The sequence below is a fragment of the Prunus avium genome, chromosome 6 (assembly GCF_965620075.1).
Source record: "Prunus avium chromosome 6, drPruAviu1.hap1.1, whole genome shotgun sequence".
In the NCBI taxonomy this organism is placed as follows: domain Eukaryota; kingdom Viridiplantae; phylum Streptophyta; class Magnoliopsida; order Rosales; family Rosaceae; genus Prunus; species Prunus avium.
The window spans coordinates 10,657,176-10,683,414 of NC_142289.1; the positions used below are offsets into that span (position 1 = coordinate 10,657,176).

Genomic DNA, 26,239 nt, shown 5'->3' on the forward strand with positions numbered 1-26,239 from the left:
CTACGATTCAACGACATCGGATTCACTTTTGGATTTCCCAATGAATCAAGACTCAACAATCCAAAAGGAGCCGAGGCCTATTGGGAGAAAGGCGGCGAAGGCCAAGAGAGGGAGTAATTCCACCAATGATACAACAAAAATTTTGGAGCAAATTGCTCTGAACGGCACAATGAGAATTGAGAGAGACATTAAAAGAGGTGCGGATGAGAAGGCAATGTATGAAGAATTTGCAAGAGAAATGGAGTATGCACTCAAACAAGACATGAAGAAGAAGGATTGAGAAACCATGGCCATGGATACGAGCCATATGTCCCCTGAAACAACGTCATTTTGGAAGCTAGAACTAAGAGATGTTATAAGAAAAATGTTTTTCCGTGACGATGAACTTATCAACACCAATTGGTTAATTGATGAAAACTATTAGGTTGTATTGCTTGTCTTTTATTTAATTAGTTGTATTCCTTATCTTTTATTTAATTAGTTGTATTGCTTGTCTTTTATTTAATGAGTTGTATTTCTTGTCTTTTATTTAATTAATTGTATTGCTTTTTTTTTTATTGAATAAAGAAAGCATTCAATAATATAGCTATTTACTTAACACATTGCATACATCAAAACAAAGCATAATTCGATTCAAAACACAAAGAAAGCATAATTCATTACAAAACACAACCAAAGCATAATTCAAAACAAAACACAACCAAAGCATAATTCAAAACAAAACACAAACAAAACATAATTCAAACAACGCATACATAAACACAAAGCATAATTAAAAACTAAGCATCTTCACTTGACTTCATTGACCGTCATTGCCTCTCACCACCCATAAGTGCTCCATCAAGTCAACTTGACGTCATTCATGAATATAAGAAGATTGGATCTTCATATAACAATCAATTATACGGTTGTTGTAACGACCGTCCTTAACCAACGGTTTATGCTCCAGTGGTTGCCCATTTGCTCCCACGGGCCGTCCATAAATTCTTGTCAATGCCATCTTCATGGGATAAGGTTTGAACACATTTGGAGCATCATAATCATACTTATCCTCCATAATCATACTTATCCTCCACAATCATAATCATACTTATCCTCCATAATCATACTTATCCTCCACAATCATGTTATGGAGGATGATACACGTCATCATAATGCTCTGAAGCACATTTTCATCAAACATACGAGCAGCCCCCCCTAATGATTGTCCATTGAGCTTGGAGGATACCAAAACACATTTCCACATCTTTTCTATAACCCTCTTGATAGGCAACAAATGATTTTTCCTTCTCCAATTGGGAATGCATAATTGTTTTGACGAATGTCGTCCACCTCAGGTAGATTCCGTTGGTTAGGTAGTACCCACCCAAGTAGATGGTATTGTTGATTTTATAGGTGATCTGAAGGGCTTGACCTCTCAACACATCGTTGAACACTGGAGATTGACCGAGCACATTGAGGTCGTTTTGAGATTCCGCAACTCTGAAAAAGGCATGTCAAACCCATGTATTGAATGATGCAACGGTTTCCAGAATGATACTTTTTTGGCCATTTCTATTCCCATAATCTCCTTGTTAGGTAGTTGGGCAATTCTTCCATTGCCAGTGCATCCAGTCAATGCTTCCAATCATGCCTTGGAAACCTCAAGCCTCGGCTTTTTGTAGAAGCCTTTAAAGGTCCCTAGGAGTAGGTTTGCGAAGGTAATCCCTAGTGTAGAGAGTTTCGACTGCATCATAGAATTTGATGAAGCTCTCTAGGATAGTGGATTTCCCCATCTTAGCAATCTCATCCATTTAGTCTACAGATGCACCAAACGCCAGCATCCGTAAAGAAGCTGTAAGTTTTTGCTCCACAAGAAGCCCCAAAACTCCAGTAGCATCACACTTCTAAACGAAGTATGCATCGTAATTGCAAACATTATGCATGATTTTATTAAACAAATAAGGCTGCATTCTATATTGCCCTAAAAAATAAACAGTAGAGTACAACGAATTTGAGATAAAGTAATCTTCCAAAAGATTCTTACCCCGAGAATGCCTACGTCTGTTCACGTTCAGGCCACGACCGACTTGTGAACCAATGTGGCAACCTTGGCTTGATAGACCAAGCATATCCACTGCTATGACAACTTGTTCATCATCTTCTTCCTTCTCCCTTTCTTCTTCAACTCGTTTGTGTCTTCTTTCTTTCATTTCTCGCTCTTGCGTCTCCAAGCACCTCTTCATGTAAAACATTGAGAGTGGACTATGAAATCTAAAATATGATAAATGAAAGGATAGAGAGGATATGGTGTGAGAGGTCTGAGTTGAGGCTGTGGTTTTATAAAGGGATTTAGAAGATAGAGATGACACGTGGCACAATTTTAGAGGATGAAAATCTTATTTGAAATTTGAGATTTGTATTTTATAATAAATATCGACACGTGGCAACTAAGAATCTTATCCGAAAATCTCATATGGAATTTGAGATGTGAATTTTATAATAAATATGGATATGTGGCAACCGAAAATCTTATCCAAAAATTGTATTCGAAATGAGATGTGAATTTTATAATAAATATTGACACGTGGCAACCAAAAATCTTTTCCAAATTAATCGTTTAAGTAATAAATAAATAAAAGTGAATAGTATTTGCCATTTGCCACAATAATAGGTGGAAACACAACAAGCCTTTTGCAAGGGCTGCCACTATTCACATGAATAGTAACAGTCTTTGCCTTGCCATTGCCCTTTGTCATGGCAAATGGGCAGAAGTGCTCTTAGAGAAGTGATGGGTGCTGATGGTGTAGTATGATTAAAGGTTGAGGGAATCAGAGAAGGTGCTGGTGTTGTTAGTGTGAGGTGTGGTTGTCCAAACAAATTCGTAAATTTTTCTAGAGATCATGTAGTTTAAAAAAAAAAAAAAATCATTTTACAAAAGGGATATACTTTGTAATTAAAAGAATGAAATATGAGTTCCACAAAATCACACTTCAATTCTCCAATAAATATTTCGACCAAAAAAGAGTCTCCAATAAATAAATAAAATTTTAAGTAATTCAGACCCAAAACAGAATGGGGTGGGCTTGGGCTTGACCCAAGACCAAAATAATGATGGAAAATAAAAACAGAAAATCGCTAGAAGGAGGGCTCGAACCTCCGACCTTGTGGTTAACAGCCACACGCTCTAGCCAACTGAGCTATTCCAGCTTGTTGTAATACGAGCCATTTTACACATATATAATTGTTTGATGATACAATTATGTGTGTTTTGGAGTGGGACAATTGCTGCTTCTATACTCAATTCAATCCTGTCCATCTGCAACAACAGTACAAGCATTATCCTTGTCTGGGTCCATACTTTTCACGACATGTGCGCTCTAGATCTTGGCCTCAAATATTTGATTTGTTTGACAAAATAGTCAAGTTTAATTTTTTATACAAGCGATATTAGAGACGAGAAATTTGAACACAAGATCTCGAGTGCATGAATAACTGACATGACAATTACTCAAGTCAATGTATAATGACTATTTCTAAGTGTATTTCTGAATAGCTACTTGATAAATACGTGGAAGTAAATAACTATCACATTGTTCAAGCTTGAGTGATAAAATATAAAGGAATCCAAGGAGGGGAAAAGAACAAGAGAGATTAAGAAAAAAACAGGGAACACTATATCCCAGAGACTGTAGTATTTGCCTACATGACACTACTGTCCTCGGCTTATATCTTCATCATCAGTTTATCTCTCCCCCACACAAATTACAGAAACACGACAATTACCAAGTCCCCACAAGTTTTGGTGGGGGGTGTGGCTGGTTGATGTGTTGTTGTCTTGTCCCGCAATCACATGCTTAAATCGAGTTGGATAATTATTTCTCTTTTGTTTATCTTACAACATTTTCATGGCTGTCAGGAATTCCCATTAAAAAATTTTTTTGCATCATTTTAGTTCATGGCATTTCATTCAACATGTCTACGAATTAATCATTGGAGAAAATCAATTATGTGCTTTCTTGGCTCTTGCTGTTTATTTTTCTTCTACTAACATTTGCTCTCATTACATCCCTTGATACCCTTGATTTATAGAAACTCCTGTTTGCATAGCAACTTTACACCCTATGAAATTTACTAAATGAGATTTCAATGTTCAAATGTACATAAATTTTTATTTTTATTTTTATTTTTAAATAATAGAGGATTAGGCGAGATTAGTTCTTCAATGAAGGTCATAAGATGCGAGTATCCACCATCTTGAAGGAGAAGGGAACTACTCTTCCGGGAGCCCCCCACCCATCCCCCTATATTATCAAATGTACATAAGTTTATTAGCCTGTGTGCCTTGTTCTTTACAGTTAAGAATCTTTCAAATGCATAAAATATGTGTCAAGCATTTTGTTATAAGGGCTTTAACATATTATAACAGGATCAAGTTAACAACCAAGCTGTTTCAATCAATCAAAATCAGTGGTGGAGATTCTCTTCATCTTTAATGTTATACAATAAACAACCACAGAAGTTCCTATACAAGAATAATAACAATAATCACACAAATAGGATGCTTGTAAGACTAATCACTACTAGAAAACTTTATTATATGCCACGGATACACTGGCGGCATGTATTCGTGTTCGCCGCAAACTATATCCATGGCCAACGAGTGTTGATCACGAATTGGATACAGATCACGTGACTGTGGTCGAAGTAGGTGTTGCCATTAATTTTCTGCCATGATAAAGAGTGTTCGTGGCCTATAAATAATGGATCCCACCATCTCTTCTCACCCTTGCAAAACTCTGCCTCCCCTCCCCTCCCCTCCCCAATTAATTAAAAAATAATAGAACTTGTAAAAGCGGAATATTGGTTTAGATACCTGACTTATGAGTATGGTCTTTTTTTGTTTTATCTCATGATTTGGGGCTGTCTTGTAGTTTTCATACGTACTGTTTGCATATCTTTTAATTTGGTTCCATCCAATTTACAATTAGGAGCAAATGATGCATAAAATGGGAGAGAGTTTCAATTTGTTTCCATTAAAATTAAAATTAGGAACAATTGATGTATAAAATGAGCCTAAACATTTCGATAGATCTAACTGAACAACTCAAAAGGAAAGATATCCGGACTTATCTAATAGCGCCTCGAAGTTTTTGGAAGGTTCTTTAAGATGATAAAACTCCAATTCGAAAGGGCTGAAAATTTTGGTTGATATTAGTAACAAACAAAACAACCCCTACTCTTTACAAACACATATAATATGCTTAAAATAACCAATCAACAAACGATATATTCTGTAGCCAGGAAGGAGAGAGTTGGTGTGAAAATATGCTTTGCGTGCATGTGATTTTTGTCTGTGCCATCATTTTCAATCTGAAACCATGCTTGAGGCCCACAAGACTGGTGCAATTACAATAAGAATACAATTCTGCATCCACCATGCTTATTATTATTAGTACCTATAAAGAGAGAGAGAGAGAGAGAGCCAACATATCCTTGCCTTAGTGTTAATAATGGAGAGAGATGATGTTATTGAACATCACAGGAGATCCCCTAACCTTTCCAGGTGCATGATGTCTCCTTCATGCTTTCCAGTGCAGGGGGAAAAGGAGTACACTCGCCTCCACAGCTGCGGCGGCAGCAAGAGAAGCCGGCGATGGCGAAACTTGCTGCGGAGGTTGTTGAGTGATAGGGGCAGAAGCAGAAACATGTACGGGTCCAAAACTATGTCGTTTCAGTATGATGCAGTCAGCTATTCCCAGAATTTTGATGAGGGGTGTCACTTGCAGGAACAAGTAAATAGACATATTCAAGCCATGTTTCATGATGTGAGATGGGATGGCTCACATGAGTGATGTTGTTGTGTCTAGCTGCACTAGCTAGATGTGTAAGTAAGTATAGAATATAGATTATTTATTTATTTATTATTAATCATTGTATTTACAAGATTTCAGATCTATATGTGTAAGCATATATATATATGCAAATTTGAATCTTCTGTTTCCTTTTTCAATTTCTGATGCTCAATCGTGAGGAGGTTTTCTGTAATGCGGGATGGATGTATGTTGTGAGATTAATTCGGGATGTGAGTGGCGTCTGTACACTGTTCTAACGGTACTCGTATCCCGTATTAATCTCGTAACAAAATTTCAATAAGAAGACAAATGCATAGCTTTAATATGGATCTTCTAAAAATTAGTTATGTATTTTGAACACATGGTAGGTAGCTCTATTGAGATTCATTACAAATTCTAAGATCAGAAAGAAGTCTTATTATTTGTGTTAAACTGGATCTACCTTAGTATATATGTTACTTCAACAATGCACGGCTTTTACACAATAAGTAACAATGTTCCACACAATGATCATAAATTGAAGCAAGAGAAACCCCACAAAGAACAAAAAGAAGGATATGGTTTGAGAAATTCCCAAGTTTTTGAAGTAAAATATTTGCTTATTACAACATTAATTTCTTATGTTTGTTAAGTCATTGCGGTTAGCTTAAGAGCACTTCCACCGCAAGGGTTTAGCCAGGCAAGAGGGGGCCCTAGGTCCGCAAGATAACTCCAGCGTGCACAAAGCAGCCCGAGCAAGACGTGATGGGGTGGGGGCCACCAACTTGGGCAAGCCCAAAGGTAGATCCAGCCCGTGCTGTTGCCTGGGTTTGCTGATGCTAGGCTGGCGTCAGCGCGCTTTTCAAATTTGTTTTCCACTGCTACAAGACACGTGGCAGCACCTAGGGCGTCCAATCAAATTTTCCACTGCAATCCAACGATAAAATCGAAAAAAATACCAAAAAATTTTGAAATTTTTTTCTATGAAGTTTAAATAATAAAATTAATTTTTAAAGTTTAAGTATAAAAAAATAGAAAATAAATAAAAGTGCATAGTAATTGCCCTTATCCTTACCCATAGGGGTGGAAATAAAATTGCAAGGGTTGGGTGAGCGGAGAAATGTGTTAGAATTAAGTTAAAGGGTCTAATTCACTTCCATGGATAAACCCTATTTTGGTTAATTAATCACATTTCTAAGTAAGTTTTATGTATGAATGTAAAAAAATTAAGATTTCTAAATAGAGCAATTTCATCGAGAAAAAGGTTAATTATATAGAACCCCTCAAACTTTGAGATCAATTTAAATTGGTAAATTGATGAAAAATCTACACATAAGCACATACATAAAAGAATATGTTAATATGTTTGTTAAATGATAAAATATTTTATACTTACGTGGACTCAATATAGACCAATTTAAAAGGACTAATGAAAACCACGAGGGTTTGATGTCGTACGACGTATCGACGACATAACGACCCCAATCCGACCACCTGGGCCTACACAATAAAGGCTCGAAGGAATCCCTCAAATGAGATGGGAGCAGCAGCTGAGAAAAAAAAACAAAGCTGAGAAAAAAAAAAAAAAAATCTAATTTTACATTTATGTCACATTGGCTCTGTTCCATACATGTCACATTGGTGTTTCTACTAATTTAAAAGTGTTAGTAAAAAAAAAAAAAAGAGTGTTATCAGTTTTAAAATTAAATGATCTGGATTTAATATTAATTTTCCTTTTTGTGTGTGCTCTTTGTTGATCTTTTTTTTTTTCTTTTTTTATACAAGCGATATTAGAGAGGGGTAATCGAACCTAAAACCTCGAGTGCAGAGATAAATACTCTTAACCACTTGAGCTATAGACCCCTGCAATTATTGCTTGATGTTGGAAATTAGAGGACAAATTTAGTGAAATCCCCTACAACTGTTGTCCCTCATCTTGAAATATCATCGAGAGCTAAGAATATTCATGAACAAAATATCTATTTAAATATTTTTGTTGTCTGCGACTCTAACCTCAATTGCTGATAACTTCTTTTTCGGTAATCAATTTTTATTTTTATTTTTTTGTATTTTGGATTGCAAATAAATAGAAATTTTATTAGACAAAGGAAAGTTTTTACAGGGCCATCAAAGGCCATGAAGAGCACAAAAAAACCCCAGGGACGAGAAACCCAACAATTACAACTGCCATAACAGGCAAGCCCAACAGGCCGATAAAAAGAAGAAGGAAAAAAAACAAGACAATCCCACCAGGGCACAAAGGCAACTTAGCTAGAACTTTAACAATCTATGCTCTCCAGCGAAAAGAAAAAAAAAGTTTTGCATTATATACTTGGGTTGTAAGGTATTTTGTTTAGGGCAAGTCAGCTAACATTTGTCCACGATCCTCAGGTACTTCTTTGATATATAGACTGCTGCTGCATTTTGATCAGCACATTTTAGATGAAAATGTTACACAGTGTTGGTTTATTTTTCTCAATTAAAGAATGTGAATGAGAATTTTACCCATTTTGATTGCTCTTTGTGGTGTATGTTAAGTTTGTTGGTTGGGCCGGCGCAGCTGAAGCTGGTTCGGGACATGCGAATCATCACTTGTGCTCATGCCATAGGGAATGCAGGCATTTCTGCTATCTGAATTCACAGCAGTTGTGCCATAAACCTGATACATGAAGTCAATTAGTGATGTTTTTATGATGTTGTATTACATGTTGTAGTTATATAGATCAGAATACCTGCTTGAGCAATTCCATTTTTTCTTGAAAAATGAGATTTACCTTCTTAAAGAGTTCCATGTTTTGTTGATGAACAAGATTGCTCTGCATGGATCAGAGAAATAAGAAAATGCTATGATGGTTGAAATTGAATTAACTCTTAGGTGGAATGTGTAACAAGGAATGAGTAATTATGTGTTTCTGGAAAGACCTTTTCATTGAGCTCTTCTATTTCATCAGTTAATATTTGTTCCTGCAATTTCAATGCTTGTTATTTGTCAAACTTCTACCAAAATCAATAGATATCAGCAGGAAATGAGATTATACACAAATTAAAGCATTTGATCTGACCTTTTGCATACGAATAACCTGCAGACTCATTTCTAATTGACTTTCTAGACCCTTCAGTTCTTTGACACTCAAGCCATAAAGCTGTTCTCCCATGAACTGCCTGTCATACCAGAATGCAGATTATCATCAGGTGTTTGATATATTTTCACAATCTAATGTCTATTACTATTAGTGTCGCGTTCTCCCATTTCTGATTTGCTTACCTTTGCTATATATACAGTTTGGATTATATATGGTAGATACATATAATTAGACATCATACCTGTTTGGACATTGTAAAGGATTCTATGAAGCATATTATGAGCACTACCATCCATTAAACGGTACATTACTTGCAGCCATCATTATTTGAATGTTTGTGTGCTCAAACAAAATTGTTCAATTTAAAACTGCAGGAGAAAGATTGTACCGATGATGTTCTTTCAAGCTCTGCAGTTGTTGCCTTAAGTTGGCTACCTCCCTTTGCCAAAACTAGCAAGTAAAATAACACAAAAATAAAATGCATGCAACTTCGGAGAATTGCATCAGTCCATATGATCAAACAGAGACAAAGATCTTTCAATAATCTGTCAGAAACATGTCATTATAGAAATACATGAGGTGGTTGAATTTTCGATATCTACTAATCTGATTGTATTTGGGGTAGGTAGTAATGTAGTGTACTTCATATCCAACTCCCTCTGGTTGCATAGCATCATAAATTTGTCTAGCAATGTTCATCGAAATCTTTCAATTTGTCAGAGTTTTTAAACCTTTTTCCCTTGAGTGATTTATCACATGCTGCAAGTTTGTCAAGAAAATTAGTTTCTTGCAGCATGTGTACAATTTTGTTTAGTTCAACATATTCTAGTAGCACTTCTTAGTCAAGACAAACGAACCATCTTATAATGGAGTTATTATGTCAACGATTCATACCACCATCAGGACTTTGTTTAGAAGATTACATGTTGTTCACATCCTTGGCAGCTGAAAATGTAGTGACTAAATTTTATTTGGAATACCAGTACTGGTAAAACTAAGGCTCAATCTCATCCCTCTGAGGTTGGTGTGAATGCTTTCGTGACGTTTTATCTGGTAAAATCTTATACATCATCATCATCATCTTCATCATTATATTTCCCAATTCAGGCGATAATGGAAAATATTAACAAAGTTTATTCTTGGAAGATAGCCACCAGGAGAATTTACTTGATCACAACCTGGTTTAACTAACAACTATACTTGATCAGTGCCAAGGAAGTTGATCAGTAATGTTTAATTAGCTTCGCCTGATGGTGGTGTGAAAGTAAGCTTTTCTTATGTAGAATTGGTAGCATAAAGGAATTGAATATATATATCAAGACAAAACTATAGCCTCTCAATATCCACATATTGGCATAATTCCATTAAAAAATAGTTCGTTTGACTTGAAAAAGCAGGCTGCAGGACCACAGAATATTGTAATACTTTTTCTTTGTTAGTTACGTTCTTATTGGTAGCAATACAAGCAACTGTTTGGGAGTTGGATATCTTTTGCATTAAAACCTAACAATACTTGAGTAGAGATGATAACTGAGTGCCTAGAAGGTATAAGACAAAGATGTATTAGTTTTTTTTTTCTTCTTCTTGGAAACATAAGAGGTTTATTGTTTATATTGCAGAGTGATACTTTCTACATGTTGAAACAGATACTATACGTACACGCGTTTCATTTGTATGCGGATACTATAGCCGTAAACCCTGAATTCGAAGCAGAACTGCAATCTTTGCATAATGGTATGTTATAAACTTGGACTATGTGTGTTCTTTGCTCAAAACTGTCAGGTCTTTTCAAATAAAGCTTACCCTGATATCTATTTTATACTCAAATAAAGCTGGGAAGAAAGAAAAAGAAATCTGACTCTTGCAATGTGGAATTATTAGCATTACTATTGTTTTATTTCAAGGTCAAACATGATGAAACAATAAACTTCAATGTAAACAACAATATGCTTGAATAATGCAGAAGAATTAAATTAGGGAGAGGTAGATGGAAAGACCTTCATTTCTGATGCTGAGTTAAGCAGTTGTTGATGCCCCTCCTTTGATTTGTTGTATCTCTCTATCACTGATTTCATGCTGGGGGAAAGACATGAAGTGGTCAGATTGTCCTGATGAGGACTTTTTGAAAAAGAGGATATAATGGTCGTCAAAGCCATAAAGAATAACACTCTATGAGAAAGACAATTAATGCCCTTGAAGTTCTGTATAGGCAGCACAATAAAAATGAACTTAAATGATGCCTCAATTCGCAAATTCTATTTTGCAACATTGAGTCATGATGAGAGAAAACAAATGGCTTTGAATTTAAATGAAGTAATTCACTGCTACAATATATATGTTTTATAGAGGTGAGTTTTACTTGCATGACACCCATCTATACAAATTGGTCACATCTACTTCATGTCTATACTATGATCAGTAAATGTGATACAAATAGTTTAAAATTGCTTATGAGGAGGGGGATTCGAATTTGAGTGCAAGTGGGCGAACTCACTATTCTGACCAACTGGCCTAATCCACGTATGCTTGAGAATGCTTTGATAATTAGTAATCTAAAAGTGCATTAATTCAAATGTCCAAAAGTACACTTTTCATTGTATTCGGCAGAATTAGCTAGCTAGCTAAAAGTGTTTCTTCAGTTATAGAACCACTTTTTAGTGCTTTATAAAGAAACACTATAGAAGCATTCTTAGAGCATCTCCAACCGATATGTCAAAAGTGCCACATAGACATTTAACAGCTAGAAATAACATCTCACACATTCCAACCGATGTGTCAAAGCTGATGTGGAATGAAGGTTGAAGATTGAGATGTTATTTTTGACATCCCAAAAGCAAGATGTCAAATGAATATTTTATTATTTTTTCTTTTCTATTCTTTTTAATTAAAAATAAATCAACACTAAAATGTAATAAAATAATAATTTAATTTGACATATCAGGTGGAGTGTAAAGCTGTGTAAGATGTCAAATTGCCACATCAGCCATCAAATTTAAATTTGATGTTTGGTATTTGACATCTCCCTTGGAGATGCTCTAAGAAGCACTTCCAAGTGCATTTATAGGATGTATTTAGATTTATATAAACATTTTATGTGCTTTCAACAAAAAGCACTAACAGAAAGGGTGCTTTCTATACATGGTTGGCAATTCATGTTTGTATATTGTGTTTATGTCGTGAAGAGCGTATACACAATATAATTAGGGTCAACATAAACACGGCGGGATTTATTACACGTGTAGCATGAGATGACACACCTACGTACCCATTTATGACTAGGTAAAATTAAATCACATTTTGGTTGTCATGGTTAACCTGTTTGAAACCTAACATGATGAGTAAGTTTTACCTAACCTTTATAGTAAATCGAAAGGCCACAAGTAGTAATATTTTTTTATAAAGAGAAGAAAAGACCAATGAGGTCTAGCCTAGTTAAAATGGCTTTGATTTGCATATTAGTGGCCTCAGGTTCGAACCTCTATGGCACCTTGACAGTATTTGTAAGGAAACCCCCTCCCCCCTTATCTCTTGTATAAAGATTTAAAAAAAAAAAAGAAAAAAAAAGATCATAAGTAATATTAAAATTTAATTTTTAAGAGCATCCGCAATGGACACCCTAAACCACATTTTTAGATAAAATTTAGGAAGAAAGTGAGAATACCCACCTCCAACCATGCTCTCTATCCATCTACTAAAATAGGAAGACCTTTAGAAGCTCCTAAATCTGAGGAGAGAGAATGGACTGCTAGTGGCTCCCTATAATTTAATGTTGTCTTATTTAATGAATAATTTAAACTTTTAATTAATATTGCCTATTTTATATATTACTTCTTTTAATTCTTATTTATATATTATTTTATATATTACTTCTTTGATTTATATTGAACTAAAAAAGAATTATAGTATTTATGACTCCCTACACTAGATATATAAATTTAGGAGCTATAGATATATAAGTTTAGAAGCCGTAGATAAAATTTCAACTTCATATAATGCCGCAGATATATAATTATAGCATTTATGGCTCCTAAAATTTCAACTTCATTTATGACTCCCTAAAGAATTTTAGCTTCTTTTATTTGTTGTACAATGCCGTAGATATATAAGTTTTTAATTGTATTATAATTTATTTATTTATTTATGTTATACTTCATCTTATTTGCAATTTTTTTATATTTTATAAACAAGAGAAAGATGAACAGACAGACATGACACAATAAATTTGCAAATGAAATTGAATGTATATATTTTGACACAATAAGTTAACAGGGTTGGTTTGAGTTTATGATAATTTCATTTGACATGACACGAACACGATTAAACAAAGCAAGTTGCCAAGCCTAACATAACGATCTATTACCAAATGTCTTCGTGTCATTGTCGAGTTAGGCAGGTCAACACGGTTATGACAAGAACATGATACACACTAAATGGATTGACAACACGATTATCATCAACTTGAACATGAATGTTTCATATTATTTTCGAGTAGTAGTGTTATCATGTTACCAAAATTGCCACCCCCAACTATAGAAGACGCTTTTCATTGACAAGTCTTTGGTAAGTTGCCCGGAGTTGAGTTAAGAAGTCATCATTGAATGGGATAATGAATCTTCGGTTATATATTTGAATGAAAGTAAGAAAACCCAACTATAAAGTGAAGAATGAAGGGCGCCAGAACCAACGGTTCAGGTCTGCAGTGGATGGGCTGGGGGAAGAGATAACAAAGTTATATAAATGCTCTCAAAGTTGGTAAGCTTATTATAATTAAGGGACTTCAACAACATTTAACTATATTCTGGTCAATATTGTTCTTTCGATTATCTTTCTAGCTTTTAGGAGTTACTTTTTGGCCTACTCTTATTATATCTTAACTCTAAGCAGCCAAGGATGATATTCAAAGTTCACCTTGTTGGTGTAGGTGGCTAGATACAAGCCATGACAGCTCATGACAAAATTCTGAGCTATATAAATATGTTTGACTGTGACAAAATGGTGGTACTATATAACTGCTTGCATTGTAGTCTAAGCTCTAGTTCAGCTCCAATTTTTGTGAATCTCTTCATAACTTCAAAGCGGCAAACTAGACATCCTAAGAGATCAGCTACATATATTTCAAAAATAAAAATTAATAACATATATATATTTATTCATAACCCCTAATCATCAACAAGTTATTTAGATGCAGATACATGCATTTCTATCACTAGGCCATGCAAACTAGGTTGCAGTAAATAGATATACATAAAACCGTATATAACATTGAATTAATGAATTAACCTAAGTTTTACCACAAACAGTAAGATATATAAAGAATCTGTAAATATGTATTCAAGTGTGAGTGGTCATTTTCTGTTGGTTCAAAGGATCCAGAGAGGAACACAGAGTAAGCTAGAACCACGGGATCAACACATATATGGAGAAAGAAAGAATACTGGTCAAACCTGTTGCTTGAAAATTCAAATAGCTTTCCGGTGCTTGAGAAGATCATAAGTCCTACTTCTGCATCACACAAAATTGCCAACTCCTTTGCCTTCTTAATCAAACCCTTTCTACGCTTTGAGAAAGTCACTTGCCTACTTGTCGAATTATCGATCCGCCGGATCACAATCTTACCCCTCCCCATAACCCTTAAGCTAGCTCCTTTTTGTCTTAAGGTTTTCTGCAATAAAAAGTATTGATGAATAATCTCAATATTGTTAGCGTAAGGATTAAGAGGATTAAGAGGATTAAGAAGAAAGCATGATATAGGTGGAGCTAGCCCATAAGAACACTTACGGTATTGATCAAATCTGTGGGTTGTAAGAAGCTTGTGTTACATTTTCATCCATGATAAGAGCTTTATAGCCAAAAAGTGGTTTAGGGATGAAAGTAAGACCCATTTTTCAATGGGAAATGGGTTTTGAGTAGATTAAACTTGTATTAGTGGTCTGTACTTTGTATATTGAAGTACTCAAGAATGAATTATATAATATTATTTGTAGATATACTATATATAGAAACTATACATATCCTTTATATTGCGAGTATTTTGATGGTGTGATCTGTCTTATAAGTCAGCGACACATGCATGTGAATTATCACATCCACACATATATATGTTTTGTTAGTGCGCATTTGGAAACTTAATTTTTTCCATACTCTTCTGGTTTTCCTGTTTGTTTATTTACATAAATCATATCATGTTTGTTTAAGGGGTAATTGCTAAAAGGATCACAAAATCTCATTACATCACCTGACCATATGATTTGCTAATTAATGCGTTAATCAATAGTCGGCTTTTAATATTGTTGTAATAACCACATATATTTACTTCATATAAACAACTAATTATGTGGTCAGAATGCGATGCTTTTAGCATTTTCCTCCACTAAATGATGAAATGATCAGTTTATATATTCATCCTCATCTTGAAACATAGTAATAGGCTATATATGGATAATTGAGCGCCTTGTTACCTTTGCCAAAATATTCTCTCCCTCTACTTGTAGCATATTCCCTCTTCGTCATGGTCTCTCGACACATATGAGTGTGTGATTTTGGTTGTATCTAGAGCTGGTAAATTTGGAGAGAGAGAGAGAGGCATTGGTTTTATTGTTTGTGAATCCCTATCAGTATAACGTGTCGCAATTTATGCCCATATAATATCGCGTAAGCTCATAAGCTTTTGAGAATATAAATATTATTATGAAAGAAATGATCAAGCATTTAAGAAAAGGATTGTTCAACAAGATCATCAAATCCAAAGAAACATATGATCTTACAAAGATAATTCACAATACACCAAAAACAATCACATAAAAGATCATCTTCTTCCCCTAGAATCCTCCTCAACATTAAGAAAATAATCATCCAAATGTTGATCTTTACGAAGATCATTCACCAATTTCTACTCAATTAGTGCTACAACACAGCCCAATATATAGCTTGAATCTTTTCCGAAAATGGCCTCCAATTTCGTGGGTTGCTGGATTATGTGGAGAATTTGGGGGTTAGGGCTAGAGGCATTTTTCAGAGGTGATATGCTCATGATTTAAGGCGTGTTTCAGAGTGGGTTATGTGACTTTGGTAGGTTTTTGATGATATGGGACTGAAACGAAAACTTTAAAAGAAAAAAATAAAATACAAACTGAGGAGCACATTTCGCGAATGATCAATGAGACATCGCTAAAAGACTAATATAGCGTTTCTCAAATTTGAGCATTTCGCTAATATGGCGTACGCTATTTGTGCACTTTGCAAATGATCAGCGCGATAGCATAGCTCGCGCTATGCAAACGCTATTCAAAACACTGGTTAAAATATATCCATGCCAATCCAGAAAAGCAACAAAATGCAATCTAATTAATATATTGCATCTAAACACTTGTAATATTTGGTAGTTGGGGCTGCCAAAGGCACCTGTATACACCTTTTTGGTAGGCTGTGAACTCAAAAATAAATGAGTTCATTTTTTTTAGTTCATTGAACTCAAAAAGCTAGGAAAAGTAGTTTGAGTTGGATTATTTAGCGTTATATAATATATATAATTACGGACTTCGAGAGTACGAGAAATTCTCTGAAGCGTTGAAATCCTGCAGCAAGTTTCAGATACCAAGTCACATGCGAAAGGCTAAAATTAGCATCCGCCAACTTTTGAGTGTTTTTCTTCGCATGCCTCTATCTCGAGCTTAACTAATTGTAAATTGTAATTAAACAACTCTTAAACTCTTTATTAGAGCATTTTCAATTGATATGTCAAATTGCTACATAGACAAGAAATGACAAAAATTGAGGGTTAAAGTTGCTCTAACTGAGTAGTCAAATCTTACATAAATTTGAAAGCTGGAAGAGATATGTCAAAAATAACATATCAAAAAACTTGATGTCAAATATTATTTTAATGTTTTTTTAGTTATGGACCTCATTATCATTTATTCTCTTTTAAAACTTTATACATTATATGGGTCCCATTTATTTTTAAAAATATAATAAAATAATATGACATTTGACATTTCAGTTTGAATTAGTAACATATAATACAGAGTGGGCTTTATGAGGGTGTCCCTTAATGGAAGCTCTCTAATGATATATATTTTTAAACTTTTTCTTTTAGGTGGGTAATTATATATATTATAATTAGGATGTGGTGTGGCTAAGGCCACGTTAATCATTATGGTTTGGTGACCTGTCTCTAAACACAAATTCCCATTGGCTAAACCCCACGTGAATTTGATTTGTTAGACCAATAAGATTCGATCTTGCTGTAAATCCTATTGGGGCCCTGGGATTTAGGAACCCCAAATCGAAGATTAGGTTAATTTAAGCACAACTTTATGACATCAACTAGCAGCTTAGCCAGGTGTCAATCATCAACAAATGATATAGGTTCATAGACCAAGAGAAAAAAGGCAATTTTGTGGACATTTGGCACTAGTCTACCATCCCAACAAAGGAAAATGTTGCTTTACCGAGTCATCACACCATTCAATACTCAATATATGACTGCTTTTCAGTCTTGCGATGTTTACAGCAAACATAAACTAATAAGAGAAGCACATGAAACTTTATCATAACTTTCAATTTTCTCCGCCCAATGAAAGTCAGATGTGGCTCCTTTTTATCGGAGGAGAGGTATGTCCCTTTTGATTCTCTAAAGCCCACTTGCTCGGTGGATTGAAAACACTAATTCTTTTTCACTTCAGGTAATTTCTGACAGGAGACCTTCAAGACTCGAGAAGAGTGTGGAAGTTTTACACTGGAACTGGAACTGGAAATGGAAATATATTAGGGTGGAAACTCGAAGGGGGTGAATTATTTTGTGCTTTTGTTCTTTCCCTGTTGGTCCTTGACACTTTAACCTAGCTCTTTATTAGATCATGTCTTTCTTCGTTTTCTTAGTGGTCATGTTTGGTGATGGAGATTTAGATTAGATTGAATTATGGGGTAGAATTGGATCGCATTGGATTAAATTGGATTGGAGACAATAACATTAATCCGATAATGTGTTTCGTACTACATATGATTAAAATAGGTGAATGAACTGAAATATGCTATTACATGACCTAGTAGAATCCAATTCAAGTTGTTTTTAAGTCGCTAAACATTTAACTAAGATTATGAATCTTGTCAAGCTAACCAAACATGCAATATTATCAGTAAGTATCTTATCAAAATGTGTGATGCTAAAATACCAACTACCTTGCCAAACGAGTCCATAGCTCAGTGGTAAAAACATTTGACTGTAATTCAATTGTCTCAAGTTCAAACACAAATGACACATTTCTCCTCCCCCACCCCCCGGCTTAACTTGCAATGAATCTTGGGCCTAGTGTAATGAACCAAGTTGGGCTTAAGCCTTAAGGTAAATTTCTCCCCACACTTGCATTGATTTCGTCTTGTTCTTCAGCTGGGTTTGCTTTACTTTCCACGTTTGAAGACATGGTAGATTTTAACTTCCAAATGAGATGGTTAGTACTTTTGTTACCAGAGGTTTCAATTTCTTTTGAATTTCTTTTCCCTCGCTGGTCGCCTTTTGTCCTAGTAGGAAAGAAACCTGTTCCATACTATGGATATGGAACTGGTCAAAGTCTCAAGGTCTAGGATGTCTACGTTCATGTTATTAATTTTGTTGACTAAAATGACGGGGAATCAATGTGCCAACATCATTTAAAATTTTTAGCTTGTCTCTATTTGATCATGAAATTATAATTTGCTTAGGTGAACATCTGATTTCATGGTGGCTAAATCTAGATGAGAAATAGAGGCATGAATATTTTGGGCATTTACTTGCACCTTAAGAAACATATCAATGGATAAACCGAGTTGTTAGGACAAAATAATAGAGACTATTTTGTTCAGTGGGGCTGATAAACCCCAATTGCCCTCCCTCCGTCGGCCAATGATTGCCTGGCCTTGAAATCAGAATGAAAATTTTCATCCAGCGTGCAATTAGGCTGAGTAAAAAAGAAGTGGAATGTTGAGAATTTCCAGGTACCGAAGCAACTCTCTAGCAGTTGAGTTCTTTGCTAATCACAATTAAGTCTCTTGGGATTAATTCAAAACAAGTTGTTAATTTCTTGATCATGGTTTTAGTGTAACCACTATGTAGAAGAGTTTCTGCATTTTCTAATTTATATGGTTCCACAGGATTTGTCTATAAGCCCTAGCAGATTGGCAGAAAAAAAGGCGGTCTCGCCGCTATTACGATAGAATTAATGCAAAACACATATCTCTGAAACTACTCAAGGATGTAAAACTATTCAAGGTCAACTCTAAGCAGATTCTAAGGTAATCTTCGAAAACATCTTTTTTCTTATTGGCTTGTTGTCAATCCTTCTCATTTAAACACTTTCCAAGAACCCTGTTGGTGGAAGTGGCTATCATTGGCAATCTTGTGGTGATTATAGTAATGAACCATGAACCAAGTTGATATATAAATATATGTCACATAAATATTAGATAGTGAGACTGTAGAAAAGATGCAGATAATTAATATGCCAATGAATTTGCATAAAGTCTTTTTCTGTATTTATGAGATTCTGATTCAACACATTTGTATCATTATAAGACCCTATCAGTCTTGAGATATAAAGTCAAGTCTCTCAAACTTGTCACAACTCTCTCTCTCTCTCTCTCTGTCAACCCACCCTCACCAATGGTGACCTCTTTCTACAGATTACCAGTGCTGCCACTCTTCTTTTTCTCTCATTTTCTTCCCTTTGCTTGTTCACTTTCTTTTGATATATCTACCTTTGTTCCTAATACAGCCAACATATACTATCATGGTGATGCAATGGCTTTAGATGATGTTGTCGAGTTTAACAAAGTGAATTATTTATGGCGTGTCGGATGGGTCACGTATGGTGAAAGGGTGCTTCTATGGGACAATGAAACAGGAAAGCTCACTGATTTCGACACCCATTTCTCCTTCACCATCCCCGTTTCTCATTGCTAAATGAATAAAATATCAACAACTTGTCTCTTAAGAGAGAGTGGGGTGAAGGTGGGTTCTTTCTTATCTACAAGTTCATGCGAAATGACCTCGATTCTCATTTATTTCACAATAAGATTCGTCTCAATTGGGCAATGAAGCAAACAAACAGAGAAAACAAAAGCCGAAAAGGCCAGGAACAAACAAAGCCCCACAAACACATGGAAGATTAGACTAGAACCAGTACAGTCTAGTATAATAATCTTCCCCATCACAAATTCAAAACAAAATACAACATAAAGCCACTGTTACCGCATAGGGGACGAGAACCGCACCATCATGGCCACAAAGGGGATACACACCCACCACACAGGTCAACACTGTTGTACATAGAGACCCACCGATCTTCAGCTAAGAAGAGAAATTCCCTAAAAGGCATAAACACATCAGCACTAAAACATTCCTCCATAGATCGCCTTCTCCATCACACTCGAATCCGACATTGCACCTAAGAGAAATCAAGAACCAATCACAACACCAAGGTACATACCAAAATATAGACACCACGAGATTGGAGAGTATTGGTGCAAGCACGAGAGCAAGAATCGTAGCAAAAGCTCTAAATACACTCCGATAATAGCATGGCAAAGCGCTTATAGATATAATTGTTGTATTCCAATGGAGAGTCCATATTCGAACAGAAGAGCAGGCAAAAAGAGAACGAGATGTTGGGGTAGATTGGCGAAAAACGGGGGACACAACGGCTTGAGACATTTAATCTCAATACATAGCACAAGGCTCAAGCAATCACTACAGTAGGGAAAAGCACCCAACTCTCAGAGAGAGCCACGAGCATAGCCAAACAGGCTCAAACCGAAAAAACACCAGAAAAACTGAGAATCACTCTGCAAAAACATAGCAAAACCCCCCAAGAGGTGGAAGAGAAAGGAAATGGTCGGAAAAGGGGGATGAGGGAGAAAACAAGAAAAAGGGAGAGTTGGAAAGAAAGAGAAAAAGACTCGAAAAAAGTGGAGGGAGAGAACAGAAAAAGGGAAAGAGGGAGGAGAGGTCGGGAACGAGGGAGGAAGGGGGAGAGGGAACTAGAAAAGAAAGAAAAGAGGAAGAGGAGGAAGGAAAAAACCACAAAAATAGAAGATAAAGAGGGAGGAAGGAGGAGAGGGAAAGAGGGGGTGAAAGGAGGGGAGGGGAGGAGGGTCAGTGACCACTTCCTCCCCTAGCGCGCGGCACAAGAAGAGAGGGGGGCTAGGGTTGGGAGAAAAAACACTCAAAGCTGAGAGAGAGGTTTGCTATATCTTCATGTGAGATGCACAAGGAGAACTCGGTGCAATTAAGAGTGGAAAACCAATCATACTACCTATTGATTATTAGTATCTTCTTATATTAGTAAATTAATATGGACTAGGATTTATTATTAGTCTCTTTTTTTGTGGTTTTATTATACCGTTGCTGTACCTCTCTTGATTAGTAGTGTATTTGAACACCAGGTGCTGAATATGCTGATATGGCTGTGTGATAATATTTTTTCACATAATAACTTAACTGTGGCAAGGGCTTATAGCTCAAGTGGTTAATGTTAAATTTTAGAGAGATGAGCCAGCGGTCCACTACTAGCAACACCGATATTATCTCCAACTTAACCATCTACAAAGCCCAGTAGGTGTGGGGTTTTATCACAAAAGGCCTCGGTGATATTAGTAGGGGAACCATTCATTATATCTTGTATTTTATTTAGTCAAGTTTCCGATGTGGGACTTATATTCTTCAACACGTCCCTTCACGTGGGACCACCACATAGTAGGCCACACGTGGAACCAAGTCCACATCGGAGTTAATCATATGGGTCTATGTGCAACGAAAGATTCATAGGTTATAGTCTGAGTCGGGTTCGGTCGGTCGGGGCGATGGCCACACTGAATCAAGGTGTGGCTGGTCTAGTTCGGAGTGTGGGTCTGGGTCTAGATCGGGGTCCCGCTTTGATACCATGTTAAATTTCAAAGAGACGGGCCAGCCGTCCACTACTAGCAACACAGATATTGTCCCAAACTTAACCACCTAAAGAAGCCTAATAGGTGTGGGATTCATTATATCTTGTATTTTATTTAGTCAAGTTTCCAATGTAGGACTTATATTCTTCAACAGTTAAGAACATTTACCTCTGCACCCTTCTATTCCTCCCTCCCCCCCCCCCCCCCCCTTCTATTCCTCCCTCCCCCCCCCCCCCAAATATCGCTTGGGCTAAATAATTGGATGTGGCCTAGCTAACGTAACCTAGCCGTCAAGTGATGTCATCTAGTTTTTTTTATTAATAAAAAAAATCAAAAAATGATTTTGTTTTTATTAAAAAGAATTTCTAAAAAATTTCTAAATTTTTTGTATGAATTCCTACCTCTTCTTACATAATTTATCATAACATCTTCATCATTTTACATATTATCCTTCCTCAATTTCATCATTTTACACAATTTCTCACAATCTCTTCATTCTTTTACAAACTATCCTTCATCTTTTTCCATTTAAATTAATTTTTAAGTTGTTTTGAGAACAAGAAAAAATATAATCATAAATCTATAGGGCTAATCAAGTATCGACATGTGGATGTCAAAAATCCTATCCCAAAATATTTTTCTCTTCTAAAATGTATTTTAAATAGGATATAAATAGTAGTTTAATTAAATTAACTAATAAATTTACATAATATACTAAAAACTATTAAAATCTTAAATTTAGCCCTTTGCTCCTGGAAACGGTTAAAATGTAACCTCATAATACCTTATAAAATTATTTGTTAGAAGGCTAAATGTATACCGCTAAATATAGCCCTCCCCACCTTAAGGTGGCCTTAGGGTTGTTAGTCTTATTAATAGTCAATAAACTTTGAGGTTTTCTCTCATATTTCCTGTATAGGAGCTGTGCGATGGCAGAGACAATGTGAACACAGCCATGTTTCAAGTGAAGTACGTATATTAATGTTCCATTCTTTGTTTAGTAGCCAACAGTTGCCTCTCTTTTTCAGGTGCCTTCCTGTTCCTGTCGAAGGTCAACTCCATGGCTGATTATTATTAAGAGATAATATGCTTTAAACATACTTTCTTGCAGAGACCCCATTATTTAACCTTCACTCACATCACGACTGTCCATCTTAACTAACACATCGTTGAATTTCATTAATTAACTTCAACAAGGATATATATATATTGCGCACAGAATGATGGTTGTCGTAATGCAGTTGTAGTATACGTATGAACCCTAGTATGGAAAAGATGAGATATTAAATATTAATCAATCATTCAAGAGATGAGTACCATAATTCTGAATTGTATATGCATTTTAAGAGTTGACAATTTACACTAAAGCTGCAGCAAATTTTTCTCTAGAAATTGTTGCCTCACAATCATGTAAGCTTCCAAGCAATTGGTCTCCAACTTCTCTTCCTCTGTCTCTTTGTCTCTGTTTACTTCTCTGTCTCTTTTCTCTGTTTCCTTCTTTGTCTCAGTCTATTCTCCAGGCCATGGCCATCTCTTTCAACAACCTATCATCTCTACCTATCAATAGCTTCATTTTCCTTTTGCTTCTTCCTTATGCTTGTTCGATTAATTTCCAAATAAACCGCTTCGAATCGAGTGCAGACAACATAGTCTATCAGGGAGATGCAGTGGCTTCTGTTGGCGCAGTTGAACTGATTAGTAGGCGTACTTATGTATGCCGTGTTGGCTGGGCCACTTATGCTAAGAGAGTGCCTATCTGGGACTCTGATACTGGGAAGCTCACAGACTTCAGCACACATTTCTCATTCATCATTGACACAACAGGTGAAAACCCTTACGGCCATGGGATTGCGTTCTTTCTTGCTCCTGTTGGATTTCAAATCCCACCAAACTCAGCTGGTGGCTTTCTAGGCCTATTCAACACCACAACCAGTGACTTTTCTGGAAACCAGATTGTTCTTGTTGAGTTTGATACATACGTAAACCCTGAATGGGATCCCGAATATGAGCATGTCGGGATTAACAACAACTCAATTGCTTCTGCTGTGACCACCCGTTGGAATGCTAGCGTACATAGCGGAGACACTACTGATGTATGGATTGCCTACCTAAAAATTTAAGTGTTCATTGGAGCTACCAAACTACTTCGAATCCTAACGAAAGCACTAGTCTCTATTACCAGATTGATCTGAAGGAAATTCTGCCTGAGTGGGTCACAATTGGATTTTCAGCAGGTACTAGTCAACATGGGGAGCGGAATATGATTGTATCGTGGGAATTCAATTCAACTTTGGAAAGAAAAGAAACTAGTGGAAACAATGCAAAGAAGAAAATAGTAGTAGTGGGTTTAACAGTTTCTGGCGGTGTTCTGATAGCTGGGGTGTTTATAGCATTAATTGTGAGGACTTGGAGGTGGAAGCAAAAGCAAAGGGAAACACCAGAGACAGTAAACTTAACATCAATCAACGAAGACCTTGAAAGAGGAGCAGGACCAAGAAGGTTCTCTTATAGCGATCTTGTTACAGCCACCAACAATTTCTCTAATGAGAGGAAGTTGGGCGAAGGAGGATTCGGGGCTGTATACAAAGGCTACCTAACCGATTTAGACATAGCAGTTGCGGTGAAGAAAATTTCAAGCGGGTCTAGGCAGGGAAGAAAGGAGTACATAACAGAGGTGAAGGTTATTAGCAGCTTGAGACACCGAAATCTAGTGCAACTCATAGGATGGTGCCATGACGGAGGTCAGTTCCTTCTTGTCTATGAGTTCATGCCAAATGGTAGCCTTGACATTCACCTCTTTGGGAAGAGGTCTGCTTTACTATCTTGGGCTGTGAGATACAAGATATCTCTGGGGTTGGCCTCTGCATTGCTTTATCTTCATGAAGGGTGGGAGCAATGTGTGGTGCACAGGGATGTAAAATCAAGCAATGTCATGCTAGATTCTAACTTCAACGTCAAGCTTGGTGACTTCGGGTTAGCGCGACTAATGGACCATGAGCTTGGCCCTCAAACAACTGGATTGGTTGGAACAATTGGTTACTTGGCTCCAGAGTATATTAGCACAGGTAGAGCTAGTAAAGAGTCTGATGTTTATAGCTTTGGTGTGGTCGCCTTAGAAATCGCTACTGGAAAAAGGTCAATGGATCGTATGGGAAAGGATTTCGAAATGGGGCTGATAGAGTGGGTTTGGGACCTTTATGGAAAAGGAAAGCTTCTCTTAGCAATGGATGAGAGGCTGCATTTGGAAGAAGAGAAACAAGTAGAGTGTTTAATGATTGTGGGACTGTGGTGTGCTCACCCTGATAAAAGTTTAAGGCCGTCGATAAGGCAAGCAAATCAAGTTCTGAACTTTGAGGCAGCATTGCCAAATCTTCCCTCAAAGATGCCTGTTCCAGTGTATGATGTACCTACACCATCATTCAGGTCCGGTGATCCATTAATAACCACAAGCACTCAAGAAGGTCGTTGAGCTCTACACACAATCTCAGTTTGTAACTTTGTATATAAAGTCATTCTTAGTGCTTTCCATGACATGACTGGTTGCATCTATAAATAGCTTGGAAATTACTCAAAAAGTAGTTCATTTTTCTTTCCTTGTATGATGATCTATTCTATTGCAAAGAAATAAGGGAAACTATGTGGCATGAAAGTTTATCTGCACAAAATGCAAACAAACTCATATTATGCAGCAATAAAGTTTCATTTCACCCCCACTATTCTACCAGAAAATGCAGACATCCCTTTTTTCTATATGTTCTTTTCACTATTAATTTTCATTGAAAATCAACTCTTGCCTTCTAAGTCCGTTACCATTGATGTCCAATAGCTTTGATAATAATGGCTGGATCTACTACTACCTAATCTAAAACGTAAACTGAACTTAACTTAAGACGAAGGAACCTAGTGCTGAATCAGACACATTTTCCAACAAGAACACATCGATCTCGCTCTCAACATTGATAACAAAGTTGCTTTGTAGAGCCCCTCATGGGAAACGTGTTCAAGAAGACTATCTTGTGGTTCTTTTTATTTCCAAAAGCTATGTATCAATTAGTAGTATCGACAGATTTTTTCTTTCCTTAGTGGATATGATGCAGAACGCATATGACCTAAATTTATTAGTTTCCTAATGTATTTGTTAGTTTCCTAGATTCTCTAGTTTTCCTAATTCTAGTAGGATTTCTACTTTTCCAGATTTCCAGATTTCTAGTTTTAAGTTTCCTATTTTATTTGGGTTAGGATTTCTGTTTAAGCAAGGGATTTTTATCCTATTATGTCTAGGTTTTAGTTTTCTATAAATAACCCCATGTAGTTCTTTAAAATTCAGATTTGGATATTGAGTAAACCTTCTCTTAAAACTATGTGATTTCTGTTCTTCCTTACTTTAAACTCTCTGATTTCTTCCCTTTCCCTTCGTCTCTTCGA

The 26,239-nt window shown here is 36.1% G+C and overlaps 2 protein-coding genes, 2 long non-coding RNA genes and 1 other non-coding gene across 5 annotated transcripts; 2 read left to right on the forward strand and 3 right to left on the reverse strand.

Annotated features, from left to right (window-relative positions):
• Positions 1-3,115: 3,115 nt before the first annotated feature.
• Positions 3,116-3,189, reverse strand: TRNAN-GUU (transfer RNA asparagine (anticodon GUU)). The gene has a single exon. It is a non-coding gene; the product is annotated as a tRNA-Asn (tRNA).
• Positions 3,190-5,549: 2,360 nt separating this feature from the next.
• LOC148293634 (uncharacterized) lies at positions 5,550-5,992 on the forward strand. Its single transcript, XR_015836711.1, has 2 exons — positions 5,550-5,689; positions 5,769-5,992. It is a non-coding gene; the product is annotated as an uncharacterized LOC148293634 (long non-coding RNA).
• A 1,960-nt stretch (positions 5,993-7,952) lies between these two features.
• On the reverse strand, positions 7,953-14,768 carry LOC110745140 (MADS-box transcription factor 23-like). The gene is made up of 9 exons (XM_021945220.2): positions 14,675-14,768; positions 14,341-14,558; positions 10,894-10,972; positions 9,285-9,346; positions 8,876-8,975; positions 8,736-8,777; positions 8,588-8,629; positions 8,319-8,472; positions 7,953-8,230 (listed from the first exon to the last, which is right to left on the reverse strand). Exons 2-8 carry the CDS (start codon positions 14,520-14,522, stop codon positions 8,347-8,349), a joined length of 633 nt encoding a protein of 210 aa, XP_021800912.2. The 5' UTR covers positions 14,523-14,558; positions 14,675-14,768; the 3' UTR covers positions 7,953-8,230; positions 8,319-8,346.
• A 5,146-nt stretch (positions 14,769-19,914) lies between these two features.
• LOC110745135 (uncharacterized) lies at positions 19,915-21,165 on the reverse strand. Its single transcript, XR_002524763.2, has 2 exons — positions 20,359-21,165; positions 19,915-20,236 (listed from the first exon to the last, which is right to left on the reverse strand). It is a non-coding gene; the product is annotated as an uncharacterized LOC110745135 (long non-coding RNA).
• Positions 21,166-23,185: 2,020 nt separating this feature from the next.
• LOC110745134 (L-type lectin-domain containing receptor kinase IX.1-like) lies at positions 23,186-25,533 on the forward strand. The gene is given in 2 exon segments (XM_021945217.2): positions 23,186-23,920; positions 23,923-25,533. Coding segments are annotated over 2 exon segments (1,944 nt in total). The 5' UTR covers positions 23,186-23,337; the 3' UTR covers positions 25,284-25,533.
• Positions 25,534-26,239: the final 706 nt, after the last annotated feature.

Bases quoted from the DNA above. Each gene is read 5' to 3' on its own strand.
- LOC110745140 (XM_021945220.2), bottom strand. From the start codon at position 14,522: ATGGGGAGGGGTAAGATTGTGATCCGGCGGATCGATAATTCGACAAGT. The intron at 9,347-10,893 runs GTCTTTCCATCT...TTTACTTGCTAG, and splicing joins ACTCAGCATCAGAAATGAAG to TTTTGGCAAAGGGAGGTAGC. The intron at 8,630-8,735 runs GTCTTTCCAGAA...TGATCCATGCAG, and splicing joins TAGAAGAGCTCAATGAAAAG to AGCAATCTTGTTCATCAACA.